The sequence below is a fragment of the Dendrobates tinctorius genome, unplaced genomic scaffold (genome assembly GCF_039654945.1).
Source record: "Dendrobates tinctorius isolate UK_male_01 unplaced genomic scaffold, ASM3965494v1 ptg000158l, whole genome shotgun sequence".
Taxonomy (NCBI): Eukaryota; Metazoa; Chordata; class Amphibia; order Anura; family Dendrobatidae; genus Dendrobates; species Dendrobates tinctorius.
Window position 1 is genome coordinate 42635208 of NW_027361825.1, and position 22325 is coordinate 42657532.

The following is a 22325-nucleotide window of genomic DNA, read 5'->3' on the forward strand; positions in this document are numbered from 1 at the left end:
TTAAACAGGTAGCGGCACGGCATGTGGGAGACTATCACTGCAATAACGCCGTCTGGACTATAAGGCGCAACAACTTTTTAGCAAGAATTTTTCTTGATAAAGTGCATCTTACAGTCATAAAAAATTAGAATTAATCCATCCTGAGTCAGACATTTGCCTCCCTATACTGTACCTACTATGGTAAAACGACTCGATTGTACTTTTCCATAAAGAACACAACCAAACATTTTATTGTTTCTGCTTTGTTCTGCAAACTGTCATGTTGTAGAAGCTGATCTTTGGTTTTTCCAGCAATGGCTTCCAAAATGTTTATTGGCAATGAGCGCAGTCACAATAGCCCCCTCGGGATTCAGGACTTCTTCCACAGATGAAAAATTTTTTAGTCCTCAAATCACAAACTGCATTGGTAGCTGTTATGTTCCTTCGCGTACATGAGCAACAGCACAGCCCGCGTCTCTGCGCATGTGCCATATCCTGTCGGCAGTGTCCACGTCAGCGAACAAGGAGAGACCCCCTTTAGTAATACTACTGGCCAGTAAAGGGGAGCTTCCACTTCATGTATGCGTGCTTTGATGTCTAAGGAGATGAGATTTGTAGTCGAACTGTTTGCCGCACTGATTGCACTTATGAGGTTTCACCCCCGTGTGCTTCCTCTGGTGGACAACAAGCCGAGACCTGTAGTTAAAGTCCTTCCCACATACTTCACACTTATGAGGTTTATCCCCGTTGTGCGTTCTCTGGTGGACGATTAGTCGAGATCTGTATTCGAACTCTCTCCCGCATTCATTGCATCGATGCAGTTTCTCTACAGAATGCTTCTTCATATGCTCAGCCAAATATAGATCCGAGATGAAGCTTCTTCCGCATACACTGCAGATATAAGGAGTAGTGGCTTCTTGATGTAAAGCTATGCACGACATGTAAGAAAAGTCATTTTGATATTCACCCAGCTGCTCCTTATTTATGGCTTCGTATTCTAGGTAATCGTTCTTGGAAAGCAGGTCTTGTTTTCGGCTTTTTCTCCTAACGATATGGACATTTTCCCATGACGCTGCGTTCTCAGGGAGGAAGTTATCCCCCAGAGAGAACACTTTCTGTCTATCAGGGACAGAGTTAGAAAGAAGGTTTACCATGTCGTAAGCGTCACTAATGAAATGATTAGTGAAATCTTCTCTTGGGAACTCTGGAGATACATAGGGGGTTTGTAAAGTTTCTACTTCCAGACACAATGCTTGTTGGGATTTTTCTAAACTTCCCCTGATCACAGAATGATCTGCAATATGAGAAAAAAAAAAAAAAAAGTCATTTGTGCCATAAAGTGACCTTCACTTTGGACAATGTATTAGAAAGCTTCCTTGATAATAAATTGATTAGAAAGTGTACTGCTGCAGAGTGCCCAGCGTTCAGCAGGGATTTGTGGGTAAACCTGCCAGTAGATCCGGCCATACAAGTAAAATAAGTAGTGGGAATCAAAGGGTTATTCCAATCCTAACAAGTTATCACCAATCCACAAGATAGCAATTAACTGCCTGATAGGTTAGGGGTCCAACCGTTGGGACCCCCACTAGTCGCCAATGCAATACATGGCTATGTGACTCAGTCCCAAGCGCTCAGACACCATGCAGTGTTTAGCTAAGTGAGTTAGTTCCAACAACTCAGACCCTCACTATTTGTTAGTGCAGTGCTATGAGAATCAGTCCGCTCGGACCACCACTAGTCACCAGTGCAGTGCATGACTTTTCTAGTCAGTCCCAACTGCTCGGATCACCACTAGTTGCCAGTGCATTGCAGCGCTATGTGAGTCAGTCCCAACCATTTGGACCACCAGTGCAGTGCATGGCTATGAGAGTCAGTTGCAACCATTCAAACCACCACTGGTCACTAGTGCAGTGCATGGCTATGTGAGTCAGTCCCAACCATTCGGACCATCACTAGTCACCAGTGCAGTACATGGCTATGTGAGTCAGTCCAACAGACGCAGAAGAGTTCTCCAGTCAAGAATGCGCTCTGCTGCTTCATTCAAGTGGGGTGCACAGGATATCCATTCTGGGGAAGGATCCCCAGTAATCTGGCAGTTGTCACCTCTCTGGTGCCAGGGTGATACATTGTTGGCATGTATGTATGTGGCTATATACAGTGTCTGCATTACCTGTAACATCAATGATATCCGCTTCTTCTTCCTCCCTTTCCTTCAAGGGCTCCTCCATTTTTTCAATACTCGGAGTGTTACTGTTAACGTCACCTGTGAATATACAATTTAGAACTGAACATGCCAGTTTAACACAATGGATATATTTTTAAGATCAGATCTTTTTCTGATTTTAACATTTTATATCTCAATGTTTATTTCAAAGTTTTAATCTACAAAGAAAAATTTAAATACATAATTTTGAGAAAAAATCTGGATATAAACATGTAATTCCATGATTTATTTAGCATGCACCATTGTTAGGAAAACATTTACAAACCCATTATCATCATCAAAGCGGAAGCGCCATAAATAGGAGTCAAATGTTGGGGGCAATCATCTAGCTTGAGACCAGTCATGTCAAGTGATAGACACAAGCACAATTTTGACTTTTTACATATCTTTTCTCAAATTTGTCATATGGGGGAAGAAAAACAGAGGATTCCAAGCTGCAGTTAAAAATAAGTTTGATGTGTTGTCCGGTCACAAAATACTAATGACTTACCCTCAAGATCGGTCATCAATATCAGATTGGTGGGGCTTCAAGACCCCACATTGCCACCGAACAGCTGTTAGAAGCTTCAGCAGCAGTGAAATGTACACATTGAGCAGAGCCGCACTGTGCTGCTCTATTCAAGGTGTAGTGGCCGCTGCTGAGTACTGCAGATCAGCGGTATAAGTACAGAGTACTGCACAAGTTGTTCTGCAGCAGCTGTTACACAGTGAATGGAGCAGCACGGTACAATGTTTACATCTCACTGCTGTTGTAGTTAATAAAAGCCGATCTGTGGGGGTGCGGGAGTCAGAACTCGACTGGTATTGATGACCGATCCTAAATATTGTCAATATCTTGAGACCGGACAATAAAACAAGCCTTGTCAGAATCATGGTCTCACTCGTGCCATGTGTTAGGAGTTTTATTCTCTAAGAAATGTTGTAATATCCCGCTACTCACCAGTAAGAATCTCAGCAGAAAGCTCTGGAGGTTCAGCATCCTCTGTATTTCCTTCATCCTCTGCTCCATCCTCAATTGATGCAGAGTCCAAATCCTCTTCCTTCCAATCTGCAAATAGAAGCAGAGAAGCCAAAGTACGCAGAATTTGTCAATTCAGGATTTTTTTTTAGAATGTCTAAAGCGAAAGCTTGAGAAAGATGCCTGACTTATCATTACAAGTGATGAGCAAACGCGCTCAGATAAGGTGTTATCTGAGCATGCTCGGGTGATAACCGAGTGTCTTTGTCATGCTCAAAAATATGTTTGAGTCCCCGCGGCTGCATGTCTCACGGCTGTTAGACAGCAGCAACACATGCAGGGATTGTTAGAAAATCCCTTCATGTGTTGCAACTGTCGAACAGCTGTGAGACATGCAGCCGCGGGGACTCACACATATTATCCAAGAACGTTCACTCATCACTAGTCGTTACCTATGGAACCAATTTAACCTTTCTTGTCTTTATAAAAAACATGCAGAATTTTACAAATCCTCTTACAAGTTTCTCTGTTGAGGGCACACCGATCTAGCATGGTCACAGGCAGAGGTTGTAGGGCATGTACGGACACTGTGATCGAAATTCAGCTACCTGATTGTGCTGCCATAAAAGTAACCTATTCTGCATAGCAATCTGATTCGGCCATCACCATACCGTGCCTCTGCAGCTGCTGTGGAACCACAATTACTAGAATGCCCTCACAGCCATGTGCTCATATAACGAACTGGTAAGGATGAATTACCTGAGCTCACATTCGATGGCGCTCTTGTGGCACAGATGAATTGCTGATTTTCGTTCATCACGTCCTCGTAAAGGTCCTGGTGTTCTTCAATATAGTCCCATTCTTCCATCGAGAAATAGATTGAGACGTCTCCACATTTTATCGGTACCTTCAATAGTAGGAAGATAAATAGAAATAAAGGGGTATTCCAAGTGATGGAAAGGATTAAAGGGCTTCGCTCACCCATTCTTTTCAGGAGCACTCCGCTCCCCAGCCTCTTGATTGACAGTCAGGACCACTGACATCATTTTGAGCCCTGTGATGCTCTTATTTTAGGTAGCTTAGAAGGAAAGCTGGGACACTGAAGCCATCGGGTATAAGGAGTTAACAGCGAGCTCTGGTGTTTTCAGTCAGCCTCAGTGCAGCGCTTACAAGCTTAATAGACAAGAGCTTATAAGCACAGAGCATGCTCGGCCACTGCTGCCATGCTAAAGCGGTGGCCAGTAACCTAAAAGTATAGTTGTCGGGGGATTGGTGGATAATTCTAATAAGTAAATTGGAAAGGTAAATATTTTTACAAGTGCATGTATTATAGCTTTTATCTAGGATTCAAAAAAATTGCTTCTGGAACCCCTCAGCTTTTGTGAGAAATACTGCTGATGCAGACCAACCATTCACCCCACAGTGAGGTAAGGGTCCTAGAAAGCTGGCATCTTATAGGTCACAAACAGATTTAACCATCTGAATACTAAGTTGGAAACCGCACTGCACATTACACTCACTGCTCGGGGAGGGGGGGGGGATGAGATTTTCCAAAATCTTATCCAGATACAGCAGAAAATGAGCAGCGATGCAGATTGCAACGCAAAAGAAATGAAATGTGCTGGAAATCTGCAGCATTTCCACTAAAGAAGTTCTGCAGTGGCTATGTCCCACAGAAGCAGACAATCAGCAAGTATGGAATACTGACCGGTCACATGCTACACTGATTTTCACTAGCACAACTCACCTGTCCGCTCAGCAGGTCTGCGGTGCCGTGCAGGGAATTCTTCTTCATCACCACATATTCCTATGTGTATTAGGAGATGTTACGTGTTAGGCTGGAGTCACACACAACATATATTAAAAAAAACAAACAAAAAAAACGGTCCGTTTTTCATGGCCCAGAATCGCACAAATGTTTCATGAACAGTGATCCGTATGTCATCCGATTGTAATCCCAGAATGCATTTTTCTCGCATCTAAGCATCTGCATGACGATATTTTGTTAAAACACAAACGAAATAATATAATATATATATATATATATATATATATATATATATATATATATATATACACACACACAGTTGTGGCCAAAAGTATTGACACCCCTGCAATTCTGTCAGATAATACTCAGTTTCTTCCTGAAAATGATTGCAAACACAAATTCTTTGGTATTATTATCTTCATTTAATTTGTCTTAAAGGAAAAAACACAAAAGAGAATAAAGCAAAAAGCAAAACATTGATCATTTCACACAAAACTCCAAAAATGGGCCAGACAAAAGTATTGGCACCCTCAGCCTAATACTTGGTTGCACAACCTTTAGCCAAAATAACTGCGACCAACCGGTTCCGGTAACCATCAATGAGTTTCTTACAATGCTCTGCTGGAATTTTAGACCATTCTTCTTTGGCAAACTGCTCCAGGTCCCTGATATTTGAAGGGTGCCTTCTCCAAACTGCCATTTTTAGATCTCTCCACAGGTGTTCTATGGGATTCAGGTCTGGACTCATTGCTGGCCACCTTAGAAGTCTCCAGTGCTTTCTCTCAAACCATTTTCTAGTGCTTTTTGAAGTGTGTTTTGGGTCATTGTCCTGCTGGAAGACCCATGACCTCTGAGGGAGACCCAGCTTTCTCACACTGGGCCCTACATTATGCTGCAAAATTTGTTGGTAGTCTTCAGACTTCATAATGCCATGCACACGGTCAAGCAGTCCAGTGCCAGAGGCAGCAAAGCAACCCCAAAACATCAGGGAACCTCCGCCATGTTTGACTGTAGGGACCGTGTTCTTTTCTTTGAATGCCTCTTTTTTTCTCCTGTAAACTCTATGTTGATGCCTTTGCCCAAAAAGCTCTACTTCTGTCTCATCTGAGCAGAGAACATTCTTCCAAAACGTTTAAGGCTTTTTCAGGTAAGTTTTGGCAAACTCCAGCCTGGCTTTTTTATGTCTTGGGGTAAGAAGTAGGGTCTTCCTGGGTCTCCTACCATACAGTCCCTTTTCATTCAGACGCTGACGGATAGTACGGGTTGACACTGTTGTACCCTCGGACTGCAGGGCAGCTTGAACTTGTTTGGATGTCAGTCGAGGTTCTTTATCCAACATCCGCACAATCTTGCGTTGAAATCTCTTGTCAATTTCTCTTTTCCGTCCACATCTAGGGAGGTTAGCCACAGTGCCATGGGCTTTAAACTTCTTGATGACACTGCGCACGGTAGACACAGGAACATTCAGGTCTTTGGAGATGGACTTGTAGCCTTGAGATTGCTCATGCTTCCTCACAATTTGGTTTCTCAAGTCCTCAGACAGTTCTTTGGTCTTCTTTCTTTTCTCCATGCTCAATGTGGTACACACAAGGACACAGGACAGAGGTTGAGTCAACTTTAATCCATGTCAACTGGCTGCAAGTGTGATTTAGTTATTGCCAACACCTGTTAGGTGCCACAGGTAAGTTACAGGTGCTGTTAATTACACAAATTAGAGAAGCATCACATGATTTTTCGAACAGTGCCAATACTTTTGTCCACCCTCTTTTTTATGTTTGGTGTGGAATTATATCCAATTTGGCTTTAGGACAATTCTTTTTGTGTTTTTTCATTTAAGACAAATGAAATGAAGATAATAGTACCAAAGAATTTGTGTTTGCAATCATTTTCAGGAAGAATCTGAGTATTATCTGACAGAATTGCAGGGGTGTCAATACTTTTGGCCACAACTGTATATATATACCGTATTTTCCGCTTTGTAAGACGCACTTTTTTTCCCCCAAAATTGAGGGGAAAAAGGGGGTGCGTCCTACAAAGAGGATATACATTTGCGCTGCCACTGAGGGTACTTGCCGCGGCACTCTGTGCCCTGATGCTGCCGCTGCGCTGTCCGCCACCGCCGCGCTCCTGTCCCCCGGTGGTTTCTTCCGCCCCACCGCCGCCGCCGCGCTCTGTCCCGTTCAGCGTGGGGGGGTCTCTGTCGCTCCATGCCTGCTTTCTTCCTGGAAAATGGCCGCCGCGCATGCGCAGACGGACATCTCGGCACTGAAATCTCGGGAGATGAGATTTCAGCGCTGAAGCTCGGCGATGGCGGCAAACACCGGGGGGACAGAGCGCGGTGGTGGCGGTAAGAACCGGGGGAGAGCGCGGCGGTGGTGGCAAGCAGGCACTGGGGGACAGAGTGCGGCGGTGGTGGCAAGCAGGCACCGGGGGACAGAGCGTGGCGGTGGTGGCAAGCATCAGGGGACAGAGGGCGGCGGCAGTAACAGACACCGGCAGCGGCACGCTGCACATCAAAACACCCCCTTATCCCAGCAGCAATGTTCCACTCCGGCCTCCTCCATCACCACCCCTGGAAAGCAATAAGACGCATGGATTATAAGATGCACCACCATTTTATTAAAAATAAAGTTTTTTTCCTATTTTTCTCCTCAAAATTTGGGGTGCGTCTTATAATCCGGAGCGTCTTATAAAGCGAAAAATACGGTATATATATATATATATATATACACACACACACACAAGTGTAATGTAACATCATTACAAAAACCGACATGAAATGACACATGGTTTTCATACAGTAAACCATTTCATTTAGTTTTTTATATGTCTCTGAATAATAAATTTGGTCAAAAACTTTGTGTGATTATGTCATTAAAATAATTTGTAATTAATGTGTGTGTGTGTATTTTTTAACCCTTTATTATTCTAGGATTAATAATGGATAGGTGTCTTATTGGCACCTCTCCATTATTAACCCGGCTTAATGTCACCTTTCAATAGCAAGGTGACATTAACCCATTATTAACCCATGAGCCACCGCTAAAGACAATGGGAATAGAAAGGCTAATGGCCAGAAAAGGCGCATCTTATAGATGGGCCTTTTCTGGGGTGTCTGAGGGCAGATTTTTTTTTAGCCGGGGGGGCGTCAAAAACAATGGCCCCTCCCTAGGCTATTAATATCTGCCTTAAGTCACTGGATTTCCCTCTCTGGCGGAGAAATTACTGCAGGAGCCCACGCATTTTTTTTCAACGAATTTACCTGTTAATTTAACATCTACATGTCCAAAATTTTACACACATACCCTAATCTAATTATTAGTCAAAGACATATAAAAAAAAAACTAAAAGAGAGAGCGCGAGCGAGAGAGAATATACGGTATATATGAGTATATAACTATTCTTTCTATTCTTTATTAAACATGTCAGTGCGATTTTTCTGTATCGCAAAATGAATTGCCGGCTTTTGTTAAAGTACACCGGTGCGCATTTCTCGGAAGTCACACTTGTGGTCCGTGTGTAATCCGTTTTTTTCTCTCACCCATAGACTTGCATTGGTGAGTCTTGGCCGCAGCATGGCGATTTTTTCAGCCTGTTTAAAACGGGCATGGGGAAAAAAAAAAAAAAAAAAATTCGGATGTTGGAAGCTGCTCCATAGATAAACATTGGGACGAGTACAATGTAATTTTTTTTATCGCATAGCACTCGTCTGTTTTTCTCACTAGTGTGACTCCGGCATCGGATGGAGAGAAGTTATTGAAATCAGCCGATTTGTACAAACTGATAAGGACGAGAAGCTGAAACTTCTTAAATGGGGAGTCTGGGGCGTAATATGAATACCGTAAATGTTTACTGTAAAGGGCTTCATGGCCAGTGACCATAGGGGTGAAGTGATGTGTTGGGAGCCACATGTAGGTGGAATAGTGGTCAGGGCGACTATGAGGAGACCATATATGATGGAAGAATGGGCGTCACTAAAGGGGGGGGGGGTAGAGCGGGCTGGAAAGGGTGCTGAGCTCGAGAGGGGGGTGTAAGTGGAAAATTTAGTTAGTGGGGATAAAGTTGAAACTGGAAATTATACATCGTGGGGACACAGAAAAAAAATATTGTGTGTTTATGGGGAAGTTTCTAGGAACATTAAATGCATTTTGAGTGTTGGCCAGGCCCTTTAAGGCTACAATCACACTGGGCGTTTTTTAAGCTTTTTTACGCTAATTTTTAGCTGTGTTTTACAGTATCAGCAAAGCCAATGAGATTTCAGAAATCTCATACACACATTGTTTTGTGTCATCAGGATTTTGTGCTTTGCATGGTTTTTTGAACATAAACGCTGAAGAAGTGACATGCTCTTTCACCCATTGAAATGAATGGATGGGGAAAAAAAGGCAACAAAAACGCAGGTATCAGGTTTTGCTGCATTTCTTGTGCCAAAACCTGAGACTGCATAGACCCGTGTACCTTAAACAGTGCCTTCCCCCCTCGCCCCAATCCCGCAATGAAACACAGACAGGCCTAGATGGGCTGAAACAGGTGGGTCACAGTTAATTAATTACATAGGCAGAGAAAGGCTCTTACACTTTGTAACTTCTCATCGCCGTAGGCCCTGTCCCCTACCGACATGCGAGCCGGCAAACGAGCAGTCACGAACCTTTGCCTTACTCTACAACTTCCGCTGTGACTTAATATCATCAATTGTATGCATATATGCATTTTTTTTATTTACACAATATAAAAATCAGAGTTGAACATATAAGGGATGGAGGGTGGGACATCAGCTTCCAAGGGACAGCCTGAGGGGGAAAGAGAAGGAACTGACCCTTGGCACCTGGATTTAACCCTTGTAGGTGTGGCCGGATGCCCCTTCCCCTTTAACTCCATTGGTCAGTTGGGCATCCTAATTAATGCATCACCTGGGGAGTAGTGGGAGGGGGGTGAATTGGGCACTGAACTATATTCCCTCTAGTTTTAGTTCTGAGGGGCTCCATAGTCAGAGGCACATTCCTGAATTAGTACTGTACCTGCCATTCTATAGAATAGGACTTATTTTTCCCAACACTATACTTTATCAGAATGCACAAGAGACAAATCTAGAATGCCAAAACCACAGCAAACTCGCTCAAAAAACGGTTTTTTTCTGCAGCTTCTTTCCTGACAAGAAATCAGGCTTTGCTGCAGAAAAAAAAAAAGTAGAAAAAACACCTAGTGTAAACTTACCCTAAGAGAAATTGCTTTGCTTTTAGTCCAAGCTGCCCAGAACAGAACAGGGGTTTTGTTGGTCAAAATTGTTAGATGGAATTTACAAAGCAGTTTGTGCAGAATACATGACTAGTGATGAGCGAGTATACTCGTTGTTCGGGTCTCCCGAGGATGCTTGGGTGTCCTCCGAGTATTATGGTGTGCTCGGAGATTTAGTTTTCATCGTCTCAGCTGCATGATTTGCGGCTGCTAGACAGGCTGAATACATGTGGGAATTCCCTAACAAACAGGCATTCCACACATGGATTCAGGCTGTCTAGCAGTCCCAAATCATGCAGCTGTGTCGACAAACACAATCTCCGAGCACACCAAAATACTCGGAGGACACCCAAGCATGCTCAGGAAAACCCGAGCAACGAGTATACTCGCTCATCACTATACATGATATATTTTGCCCCCCGTGTGTGAGAAGTTCTAGTTCTCACTCTCTAAATCTTAATGGATACCCTACAGCAGGGGTCCCCAACCACCAGTCCGCGGCCCAGCACCGGGCCGTTGCAGTGCCCTTGCCGGTCCGCGGACAGAAGGGTAACCGGCGGCGGTGCAGCAGCTGATACTCACCCTGCATCCCGCGGCGGCTTCATCCAGCGCTGAGCGGTCACGTGTACCGCTCATTTAAGGTCATGAATATGGACGCCACTCATCTCCCATAGGCGTGGGGTCCATATTCATAGACCTTAATGAGCGGTAGCACGTGACCGCTCCGCACAGGAGCTGAAGCGCCGCGAGATGCAGGGAGGGAAGTTCAGCCGAAGGAAGGTCAGCGATGTGAGGGTAAGTATGATGGGGGAGGATGGGGGAGCCGAGCGGAGCCATATATACAAGAGAGGGAGAGTGGGAACGGAGTCTTATATACAAGGGAAGGAGAGTGGGAGCGGAGCCTTATATACAAGGGAGGGAGATTGGGAGCGGAGCCATATATACAAGGGAGGGAGAGTGGGAGCGGAGCCATGCATACAGGGGAGGGAGAGTGGGAGCGGAGCCATATATACAAGGGAGGGAGAGTGGGAGCGGAGCCATATACACAGGGGAGGGAGAGTGGGAGCGGAGCCATATACACAGGGGAGGGAGAGTGGGAGCGGAGCCATATATACAAGGGAGGGAGAGTGGGAGCGGAGCCATGCATACAGGGGAGGGAGAGTGGGAGCGGAGCCATATATACAAGGGAGGGAGAGTGGGAGCAGAGCCATATATACAAGGGAGGGAGAGTGGGAGCAGAGCCATGTATACAGGATGGGAGAGTGGGAGCGGAGCCATATATACAAGGGAGGGAGAGTGGGAGCGGAGCCATGTATACAGGATGGGAGAGTGGGAGCGGAGACATATATACAAGGGAGGGAGAGTGGGAGCGGAGCCATATATACAAGGGAGGGAGAGTGGGAGCGGAGCCATATATACAAGGGAGGGAGAGTGGGAGAGGAGCCATGTATACAGGATGGGAGAGTGGGAGCGGAGACATATATACAAGGGAGGGAGAGTGGGAGCGGAGCCATATATACAAGGGAGGGAGAGAGGGAGCGGAGCCATGTATACAGGATGGGAGAGTGGGAGCGGAGCCATGTATACTGGATGGGAGAGTGGGAGCGGAGCCTTGTATACAGGATGGGAGGGTGGGAGCAGAGCCATGTATACAAGGATGGGACAGGGGATGCCATGTATACAGGATGGGAGAGTGGGAGCAGAGCCATGCATACAGGATGGGAGGGTGGGAGCAGAGCCATGTATACAAGGATGGGACAGGGGATGCCATGTATACAGGATGGGAGAGTGGGAGCAGAGCCATGCATACAGGATGAGAGAGTGGGAGCAGAGCCATGTATACAGGATGGGAGCAGAGCCATGTATACAAGGATGGGACAGGGGATGCCATGTATACAGGATGGGAGAGTGGGAGCAGAGCCATGCATACAGGATGAGAGAGTGGGAGCAGAGCCATGCATACAGGATGGGAGCAGAGCCATGTATACAAGGATGGGACAGGGGATGCCATGTATACAGGATGGGAGAGTGGGAGCAGAGCCATGCATACAGGATGAGAGAGTGGGAGCAGAGCCATGCATACAGGATGGGAGCAGAGCCATGTATACAAGGATGGGACAGGGAAGCCATGCATACAACAGGGGGAGCCACACAGAGCTGCACAGGACGGGGGGAACCACACATACATTTTCTGATGATTAGAAAATAATCAGCATGTACAGTACTCCAGTATAATTTTTCTTAAGTGCTCAATGCTCCATTTTCTTGTAGGTTCCAATCATCTTTAGCAGTGACGGTCATCAGTAGAAGTAGCCCAGTGCTCCCACTGAAACAGAGAAACAAGCCAGGTGCTCCCACTCATTCAAAACCTATGGTGAGTTGAGTCACATTATAAATGTTATAATTAATTGATAAGTAATAAGTATGCAATGCTAAACTACAACGAAGTCCATAGCCCCGCCCCCTTATGACCAAATCCCCGCCCCTGTCACACCTCCATCCCCGCCCTGCCGGGCCATGGAAGAATGATCTTGCTTCAAGCCGGTCCCTGGTGCAAAAAAGGTTGGGGACCACTGCCCTACAGAATATAGAGAGTCAGGCACCTTATGAGTGCCACCACCTTGTTGTAGCCCTGCTACACCACCACATCCATCGATTCCAGGCACAATCCACCAGAAAGACGATAACTCTTCCAATTCTCCTCTGAATCATATTTTATTTTTTTTAAAACGTTTGAGTGTGCACACAGCCTTACATTGTAAAAGTTTTTTTTCCACTAGATCCCAATTATCTGCACTTGGAAATGTGTGATAATTCCCCCTACCCAGCAGGTTATGGGATGTTTCATGTCCGATGACGCCTATATAGATAGGAGCACCGCCACTCACCTCCCCGGTCAGCAGGTAGATGATCCCCAAAGCGTGATTCAGGATCTTCTCCGTCAGCTGCTTCTTATCCATTTTATTCCACCAAAAGACAGAAGAGACTGGGAATAACGAGACAGGTGAGGAGACCTTACAAGCGGTCAATGTACTGGAAAACAGGAAAAAAGTGGGATAAAATGGTGAAAAAAAAAAATTTTTTTTTTTTTTTTTTTTGGGGGGGGGGTGTTTTTATGGGGTTTATTGTACAGTAATTACCTGCTAGCAAGATAATTCTTTAGGTCAGTGCGATTACGGAGATGCCAAAAGTGAAAAGGTTGTTTAATAAAAATAGTTCAGAATTGTATTAAAAAATTAATAAACTGAAAATGGCGACAATCAAATTTTGAGGTTGTAACTAGTGATGAGCGAGAGTGCTCAGGTGTTATCGGAGTATCTCAGGGTGCGTGTCTCGCAGCTGTTAGACAGCCACAACACATGCAGGAATTGTTTGTTAGGCAATCCATGCATGTGTTGTGGCTGCCTAAGGGTATGTGCAGACGATCCAGAAGTGGCAACTCTTTAGACACAGAGCATGTCCGCTGCGTCCAAAGTGCTGCCGTTGATTGATCCGCATGTGTTCACTGAAAGGTCCGGCTTCACCGCGCTCAATACATTCTATGGGTGAAATTTATCTTGCAGAGACTATAGTCACCGAAGGAGTAATGGACAAGCTGCGATCTGGAAAGACGTGCCGCATGTCACTCTCCAAGGGTGAGGCACGGGCATGTGTGGACACACAGTGCACGTGGGATTGCTTGAAATCGGTAACATCTGGACGCTGCACAAGTACGCAGCGCTTACTCATCGCGTACACATACCCTAACACGGATAACACCCGAGCATGCTCAGATAACACTATATCCCAGCACGCTCGCTCATCACTAGATGTTTATGGTTGGGGTTTATTTTTTGGCTGCTGAACTGACATTTTTATTGATATTTTCCAGTAGATACAATGTTTTGATTGCTTTTTAAAGTGTGTGTGTTTTTTTAAGGTAGGAGGGGCGAGGAGTACGACAACTGAAAAATAAAAAAAGATTCTGGAGTTTTGATTTCCTTTTTTTCTCCATTTGGCATTTAACAGGTGGTTAAAATAATTGTATATTTTGATAGATTGAACTTTTACAGAAGGGTCAATGCCAAATATGTTGTTTTTTTTTTTTTTATGGGAAAAATGGAATGAATCACATCTTTATACTTTAACCATTTTTTTTTTAGTACTTTATTTTTTAGCCCCCCCCCCACCTGATTACTTATGCTATGTACTGCAATATTGCAATATATAGCTAAATCACAGTTTTCCTATGAAGCCCATAGAAGGGCCAACATAGCAGGTCTCCAGCACAACACATCGGCTTCTCGGGACGAGCGATGGGTGCACGCGCACATTGGAACAGGGATTGACAGCGGCATCTAAATGGTTAAATGGCAGTAGCAATTGAAGCTAGCTCCAGTCACTGCTGTTACAGGCAGATGCCGGCTGTGTGACACAGCCAACACCTGCAGGGACCCTGTGACCATAGGACTTACATCTCCATTATATGGTTGTTAAATGGGTATAAAGGGTCTTGGAAGCATTGCTACCGTCGCCCCCAATGTGTCCAACATTGTGACATTTTTCAGCATGCTTGGCACGAAACATTAAAATCATAGTAGTTTTCCACTTTGTAAGACCAACTAACAAAAGGTATTACTAGATCATCAGATTTATCACAACTGGATCAGCGTCTGGGACGAACTGGTTATAGCTTTCATTTCAGATCTATCATCAGATTTCACAACTCAGCCTGAATACATTATTAAATCGATCCCTTCCACCTGATGAGGCTGATGTACTTCCTTTTTGAAAGTTCAGGCAGGAAATTTAAAAAAAAAAAAAAAAAAAAATTACACGGCCATTCTAAGACTGATTTTTCCGTGTAAGTACACCAGCTTCGTCAGGTCTATTTAATCATAACTGAAGTTTGCATTGTGAAATCTGATTGTAGATCAGAACAAGGGATATCTCTATGGGACTGATGGGAGACTGCACAGGGCAGATGATATATTTGGGACAGTTAGCGCCCCGTGAGCGTCCATGAGACGCAGACTGTGACCCCATTAGGAATATGTATCCTGTGCCCGGGCCGCCATAAAGACCCCAGAAACTGCAAACGACAGAATATAAACTTATGTTATAGTTCTATTGCCTAATACCACACTCCACAGGGACAGACTACAAGCTTTAGTACAGGTGCAGAGCTGATACTCCCCTCCCCCAACCTCAAGTGACAGGGCATGCTGGCACCCATGGTTCCACAGCAGTTCCTGGGACTAACTTCACTGACACAGTGTAACAGCACAACACCCATACACAAAAGTGACAGAATCATACAGCACTGCTCATAAATACCTTCCAAGACTCACTCACATTGTGTTTGGAGGAAGTGAAGTTTCGGCGGAGGCTTGTACAAGGTAAGAGACAAGTGTGAAACTGGCGAGCTTTACCAAGTGCATTCTGGGATATGTAGTTTGCGAGAACTCAACTTTTTAAGTGTTTGACTAGAGCTTCACTACAATTCCCAGAGTGCAATTCGATGAGGCCGCATGAGTGGAGGCAGCCAATCAGGGAAGAGCGCTGCACAGTTCGGAGGCTGCAGAACCTATTGTATGTATTCAGCAGTTACCTATAGCAACCACACAGGGACTTGGCAGATAACTATAGCAACCACCTAGGGACTCAGCAGTTACTTATAGCAACCACCCAGGGACTCAGCAGTTACCTATAGCAACCAACCAAGGACTCAGCAGTTACTTATAGCAACCACCCAGGGACTCAGCAGTTACCTATAGCAACCACCTAGGGACTCGGCAGTTACCTATAGCAACCAACCAGGGACTCAGCAGTTACCTATAGCAACCACCTAGGGACTCGGCAGTTACCTATAGCAACCACCCAGGGACTCAGCAGTTACCTATAGCAACCACCTAGGGACTCGGCAGTTACCTATAGCAACCACACAGGGACTTGGCAGTTACCTATAGCAACCAACCAAGGACTCAGCAGTTACTTATAGCAACCACCCAGGGACTCAGCAGTTACCTATAGCAACCAACCAAGGACTCAGCAGTTACTTATAGCAACCACCCAGGGACTCAGCAGTTACCTATAGCAACCACCTAGGGACTCGGCAGTTACCTATAGCAACCACCTAGGGACTCGGCAGTTACCTATAGCAACCAACCAGGGACTCGGCAGTTACCTATAGCAACCAACCAGGGACTCAGCAGTTACCTATAGCAACCACCCAGGGACTCAGCAGTTACTTATATCAACCAATCAGGGACTCAGCAGTTACCTATAGCAACCACCCAGGGACTCAGCAGTTACCTATAGCAACCACCCCGGGTCTCAGCAGTTACTTATAGCAACCACTCAGGGACTCAGCAGTTACCTATAGCAACCACCCAGGGACTCAGCAGTTACCTATAGCAACCACCCAGGGACTCAGCAGTTACCTATAGCAACCACCCAGGGACTCAGCAGTTACTTATAGCAACCACTCAGGGACTCAGCAGTTACTTATATCAACCAACCAGGGACTCAGCAGTTACCTATAGCAACCAACCAGGGACTCAGCAGTTACCTATAGCAACCACCCAGGGTCTCAGCAGTTACTTATAGCAACCACTCAGGGACTCAGCAGTTACCTATAGCAACCACCCAGGGACTCAGCAGTTACCTATAGCAACCACCCAGGGACTCAGCAGTTACCTATAGCAACCAACCAGGGACTCGGCAGCTACCTATAGCAACCACCCAGGGACTTGGCAGTTAACTATAGCAACCACCCAGGGACTCAGCAGTTACTTATAGCAACCACCCAGGGACTCGGCAGTTACCTTTAGCAACCACCCAGGGACTCAGCAGTTACTTATAGCAACCAACCAGGGACCCAGCAGTTACCTATAGCAACCACCCAGGGACTCAGCAGTTACTTATATCAACCAATCAGGGACTCAGCAGTTACCTATAGCAACCACCCAGAGACTCAGCAGTTACCTATAGCAACCACCCCGGGTCTCAGCAGTTACTTATAGCAACCACTCAGGGACTCAGCAGTTACCTATAGCAACCACCCAGGGACTCAGCAGTTACCTATAGCAACCACCCAGGGACTCAGCAGTTACTTATAGCAAGCACCCAGGGACTCAGCAGTTACTTATAGCAACCACTCAGGGACTCAGCAGTTACCTATAGCAACCACCCAGGGACTCAGCAGTTACCTATAGCAACCACCCAGGGACTCAGCAGTTACCTATAGCAACCACCCAGGGACTCAGCAGTTACCTATAGCAACCACCCAGGGACTCAGCAGTTACCTATAGCGACCACCCAGGGACTCAGCAGTTACCTATAGCAACCAACCAGGGACTCAGCAGTTACCTATAGCAACCACCTAGGGACTCGGCAGTTACCTATAGCAACCACCTAGGGACTCGGCAGTTACCTATAGCAACCAACCAGGGACTCGGCAGTTACCTATAGCAACCAACCAGGGACTCCGCAGTTACCTATAGCAACCACCCAGGGACTCAGCAGTTAATTATATCAACCAATCAGGGACTCAGCAGTTACCTATAGCAACCACCCAGGGACTCAGCAGTTACCTATAGCAACCACCCCGGGTCTCAGCAGTTACTTATAGCAACCACTCAGGGACTCAGCAGTTACCTATAGCAACCACCCAGGGACTCAGCAGTTACCTATAGAAACCACCCAGGGACTCAGCAGTTACCTATAGCAACCACCCAGGGACTCAGCAGTTACTTATAGCAACCACTCAGGGACTCAGCAGTTACTTATATCAACCAACCAGGGACTCAGCAGTTACCTATAGCAACCACCCAGGGACTCAGCAGTTACCTATAGCAACCACTCAGGGTCTCAGCAGTTACTTATAGCAACCACTCAGGGACTCAGCAGTTACCTATAGCAACCACCCAGGGACTCAGCAGTTACCTATAGCAACCACCCAGGGACTCAGCAGTTACCTATAGCAACCAACCAGGGACTCGGCAGCTACCTATAGCAACCACCCAGGGACTTGGCAGTTAACTATAGCAACCACCCAGGGACTCAGCAGTTACTTATAGCAACCACCCAGGGACTCGGCAGTTACCTTTAGCAACCACCCAGGGACTCAGCAGTTACTTATAGCAACCAACCAGGGACTCAGCAGTTACCTATAGCAACCACCCAGGGACTCAGCAGTTACTTATATCAACCAATCAGGGACTCAGCAGTTACCTATAGCAACCACCCAGGGACTCAGCAGTTACCTATAGCAACCACCCCGGGTCTCAGCAGTTACTTATAGCAACCACTCAGGGACTCAGCAGTTACCTATAGCAACCACCCAGGGACTCAGCAGTTACCTATTGCAACCACCCAGGGACTCAGCAGTTACTTATAGCAACCACCCAGGGACTCAGCAGTTACTTATAGCAACCACTCAGGGACTCAGCAGTTACCTATAGCAACCACCCAGGGACTCAGCAGTTACCTATAGCAACCACCCAGGGACTCAGCAGTTACCTATAGCAACCAACCAGGGACTCGGCAGCTACCTATAGCAACCACCCAGGGACTTGGCAGTTAACTATAGCAACCACCCAGGGACTCAGCAGTTACTTATAGCAACCACCCAGGGACTCGGCAGTTACCTTTAGCAACCACCCAGGGACTCAGCAGTTACTTATAGCAACCAACCAGGGACTCAGCAGTTACCTATAGCAACCACCCAGGGACTCAGCAGTTACTTATATCAACCAATCAGGGACTCAGCAGTTACCTATAGCAACCACCCAGGGACTCAGCAGTTACCTATAGCAACCACCCCGGGTCTCAGCAGTTACTTATAGCAACCACTCAGGGACTCAGCAGTTACCTATAGCAACCACCCAGGGACTCAGCAGTTACCTATAGCAACCACCCAGGGACTCAGCAGTTACTTATAGCAACCACCCAGGGACTCAGCAGTTACTTATAGCAACCACTCAGGGACTCAGCAGTTACCTATAGCAACCACCCAGGGACTCAGCAGTTACCTATAGCAACCACCCAGGGACTCAGCAGTTACCTATAGCAACCAACCAGGGACTCGGCAGCTACCTATAGCAACCACCCAGGGACTTGGCAGTTAACTATAGCAACCACCCAGGGACTCAGCAGTTACTTATAGCAACCACCCAGGGACTCGGCAGTTACCTTTAGCAACCACCCAGGGACTCAGCAGTTACTTATAGCAACCAACCAGGGACTCAGCAGTTACCTATAGCAACCACCCAGGGACTCAGCAGCTACTTATATCAACCAATCAGGGACTCAGCAGTTACCTATAGCAACCACCCAGGGACTCAGCAGTTACCTATAGCAACCACCCCGGGTCTCAGCAGTTACTTATAGCAACCACTCAGGGACTCAGCAGTTACCTATAGCAACCACCCAGGGACTCAGCAGTTACCTATAGCAACCACCCAGGGACTCAGCAGTTACTTATAGCAACCACCCAGGGACTCAGCAGTTACTTATAGCAACCACTCAGGGACTCAGCAGTTACTTATAGCAACCACCCAGGGACTCAGCAGTTACTTATAGCAACCACTCAGGGACTCAGCAGTTACCTATAGCAACCACCCAGGGACTCAGCAGTTACCTATAGCAACCACCCAGGGACTCAGCAGTTACTTATAGCAACCACCCAGGGACTCAGCAGTTACCTATAGCAACCACCCAGGGTCTCGGCAGTTACTTATAGCAACCACCCAGGGACTCGGCAGTTACTTATAGCAACCACCCAGGGACTCAGCAGTTACCTATAGCAACCACCCAGGGACTCAGCAGTTACCTATAGCGACCACCCAGGGACTCAGCGACCACCCAGGGACTCTTGTTTAATAATTTGAACAAATTATTAAACAACATGTAAGTCAATACCTGGATAAGAATGAAGTGATCAAACAGAGTCAGCATGGGTTTGTAACTAATAAGTCATGTCAGACTAACTTAATTTCCTTCTATGACGGTATCACTGATTGGGTGGATCAAGGAAATGCTGTAGATATAGTATATCTTGACTTCAGCAAAGCATTTGACAAAGTCTCTCATACAATCCTTATTGAAAAAATGACTAAGTATGGAATGGACAAGGCAACTGTTAGGTGGATTCATAACTGGCTTAGTGATCGGACCCAAAGAGTGGTCGTAAATGGCTGCACATCCAGTTGGAAGAATGTCTCAAGTGGGGTACCACAGGGCTCTGTCCTGGGCCCTGTATTGTTCAACATCTTTATCAACGATTTAGATGAAGGAATTGAGGGTAAACTGATTAAATTTGCTGATGACACAAAGCTAGGAGGGATAGCTAATACTAGAGAAGAGAGAGAGAGGATTCAAAAAGATTTAAATAAACTAGAGAAGTGGGCAGTAACTAACAGAATGGTTTTTAACAGGGAGAAATGCAAAGTACTACATCTGGGCAATAAAAATGAAAAAAGCATATATAGAATGGGAGGAATAGGGCTAAGTGACAGCACATGTGAAAAAGACTTGGGTATACTAATAGATCACAGACTGAATATGAGTCAACAGTGTGATGCAGCAGCAAAAAAGGCAAATGCAGTTCTAGGATGTATTAACAGAAGCATACAGTCTAGATCACGTGAAGTCATTATTTCCCTCTACTCCTCTTTGGTCAGACCTCATCTGGAATATTGTGTCCAGTTTTGGGCACCACATTTTAAAAAAGACATCAACAAACTGGAGCAAGTTCAGAAAAGAGCGACCAGAATGGTGACCGGTCTGCAAACCCTGTCTTATGAGGAAAGGTTGCAGGATTTGGGAATGTTTAGTTTGCAAAAGAGAAGACTGAGAGGAGACTTAATTGCTGTCTACAAATATCTAAAGGGCTGTCACATTGTAGAAGGATCAACTTTATTCTCATTTGCACAAGGAAAGACTAGAAGCAATGGGATGAAACTGAATGGGAGGAGACACAGATTAGATATTAGAAAAAACTTTTTGACAGTTAGAGTGATCAATGAGTGGAACAGGCTGCCACGAGAAGTGGTGAGTTCTCCTTCAATGGAAGTCTTCAAACAGAGGCTGGACAGACATCTGACTGGGATGATTTAGCGAATCCTGCTTTGAGCAGGGGGTTGGACCAGATGGCCCAGGAGGTCCCTTCCAACTCTACGATTCTATGATTCTATGATTCAGCAGTTACCTATAGCGACCAACTAGGGCCTGTGAAAATGAGAAAAACTTTGTTGCTATGGGCAATCGTCCACTTCCTCTTTATAATAGTTGTCATAAGTTTCTCTTAAGGGCTCATACTTGCGAGAGACTGGCATGATTCTCATGTGAGTCTCTCGCATGAAAACCTGGCACTGCTGCTGGCTCTGGGACCGGAGCGGGCGGCTACATAGAAATACATGTAGTCACACGCTCCAGCCCGAGTGCTGGCGGGCGGCAGTGCCAGGTTTTCATGTGAGTCTCTCGCAAGTGAGTATGAGCCCTTATAAATTTTTTGAAAATAAAAGTTGAGCTCTGATTGACTGCCTGTGACGAATGAAGGAAAGATTTTTTTGTTTAGTTGTCTCAAGAGCAAGAAAAAATTAAAAATAAGAAAGCTAGTTTTTTTTTAAATATCTTTTTTTTTAATACTTAGGCAGTGTTCACATTTGACGCTAATGCTGCGTTTTTCAGATGCATTGCTTGGTGTTTAATTGTCCATGCTAAGCCAGTGTAAGCTTGCCGAATAAGGAACATATTGGCTCATGTCTAGTGACAAATTCCCTTTGCACAGTGACGGGAAGGGGCGCTCACGCTATTTGCATTCTTTTGACCACATTCGGGGTAGATGTGTCCATCCTCACTCAGCTCATCTGTAGTAAGGCAGCGCATGTCTAGTCGTGCCTGCTCACTCCCGGCGCTGGAGAGTTCTGACATTGCGCTCTTCCCGAATCCTGGACAACCCCTTTAGGCCTTGATCCCATCAGTCATCTGGTATTGTGGAGGAATCTCAAATGACATGGATTCTGTAAGACATTGTCTTCCTGTGTCAATATTTTCAGATTGCATGTTCAGAATTTTTTTCTTACTTTCTTGAGAAGCCACAAGAACCAACCAAAACTTGGCAAGCTATTGATGCCTCCTTTGTTATAAAGCACTGAGGCCTAATTTAGGTTATGCTG

The 22325-nt window shown here is 45.7% G+C and overlaps 1 protein-coding gene across 1 annotated transcript; it reads right to left on the reverse strand.

Moving 5' to 3' along the window:
* Positions 1-207: 207 nt before the first annotated feature.
* LOC141052152 (oocyte zinc finger protein XlCOF7.1-like) lies at positions 208-15608 on the reverse strand. The gene is made up of 7 exons (XM_073549385.1): positions 15499-15608; positions 13053-13197; positions 4909-4968; positions 3921-4068; positions 3144-3251; positions 2150-2242; positions 208-1273 (listed from the first exon to the last, which is right to left on the reverse strand). Exons 1-7 carry the CDS (start codon positions 15582-15584, stop codon positions 555-557), a joined length of 1359 nt encoding a protein of 452 aa, XP_073405486.1. The 5' UTR covers positions 15585-15608; the 3' UTR covers positions 208-554.
* Between the last annotated feature and the right edge of the window lie 6717 nt (positions 15609-22325).

Excerpts from the sequence above, each read along its gene's own strand:
- LOC141052152 (XM_073549385.1), bottom strand. The coding sequence starts at position 15,584 with ATGCACTTGGTAAAGCTCGCCAGTTTCACACTTGTCTCTTACCTTGTA. Across the intron at positions 4,969-13,052 it reads TCTACCTGCTGACCGGGGAG|GAATATGTGGTGATGAAGAA; the intron begins GTGAGTGGCGGT and ends TAATACACATAG. Across the intron at positions 1,274-2,149 it reads GGATATCATTGATGTTACAG|ATCATTCTGTGATCAGGGGA; the intron begins GTAATGCAGACA and ends CTCATATTGCAG.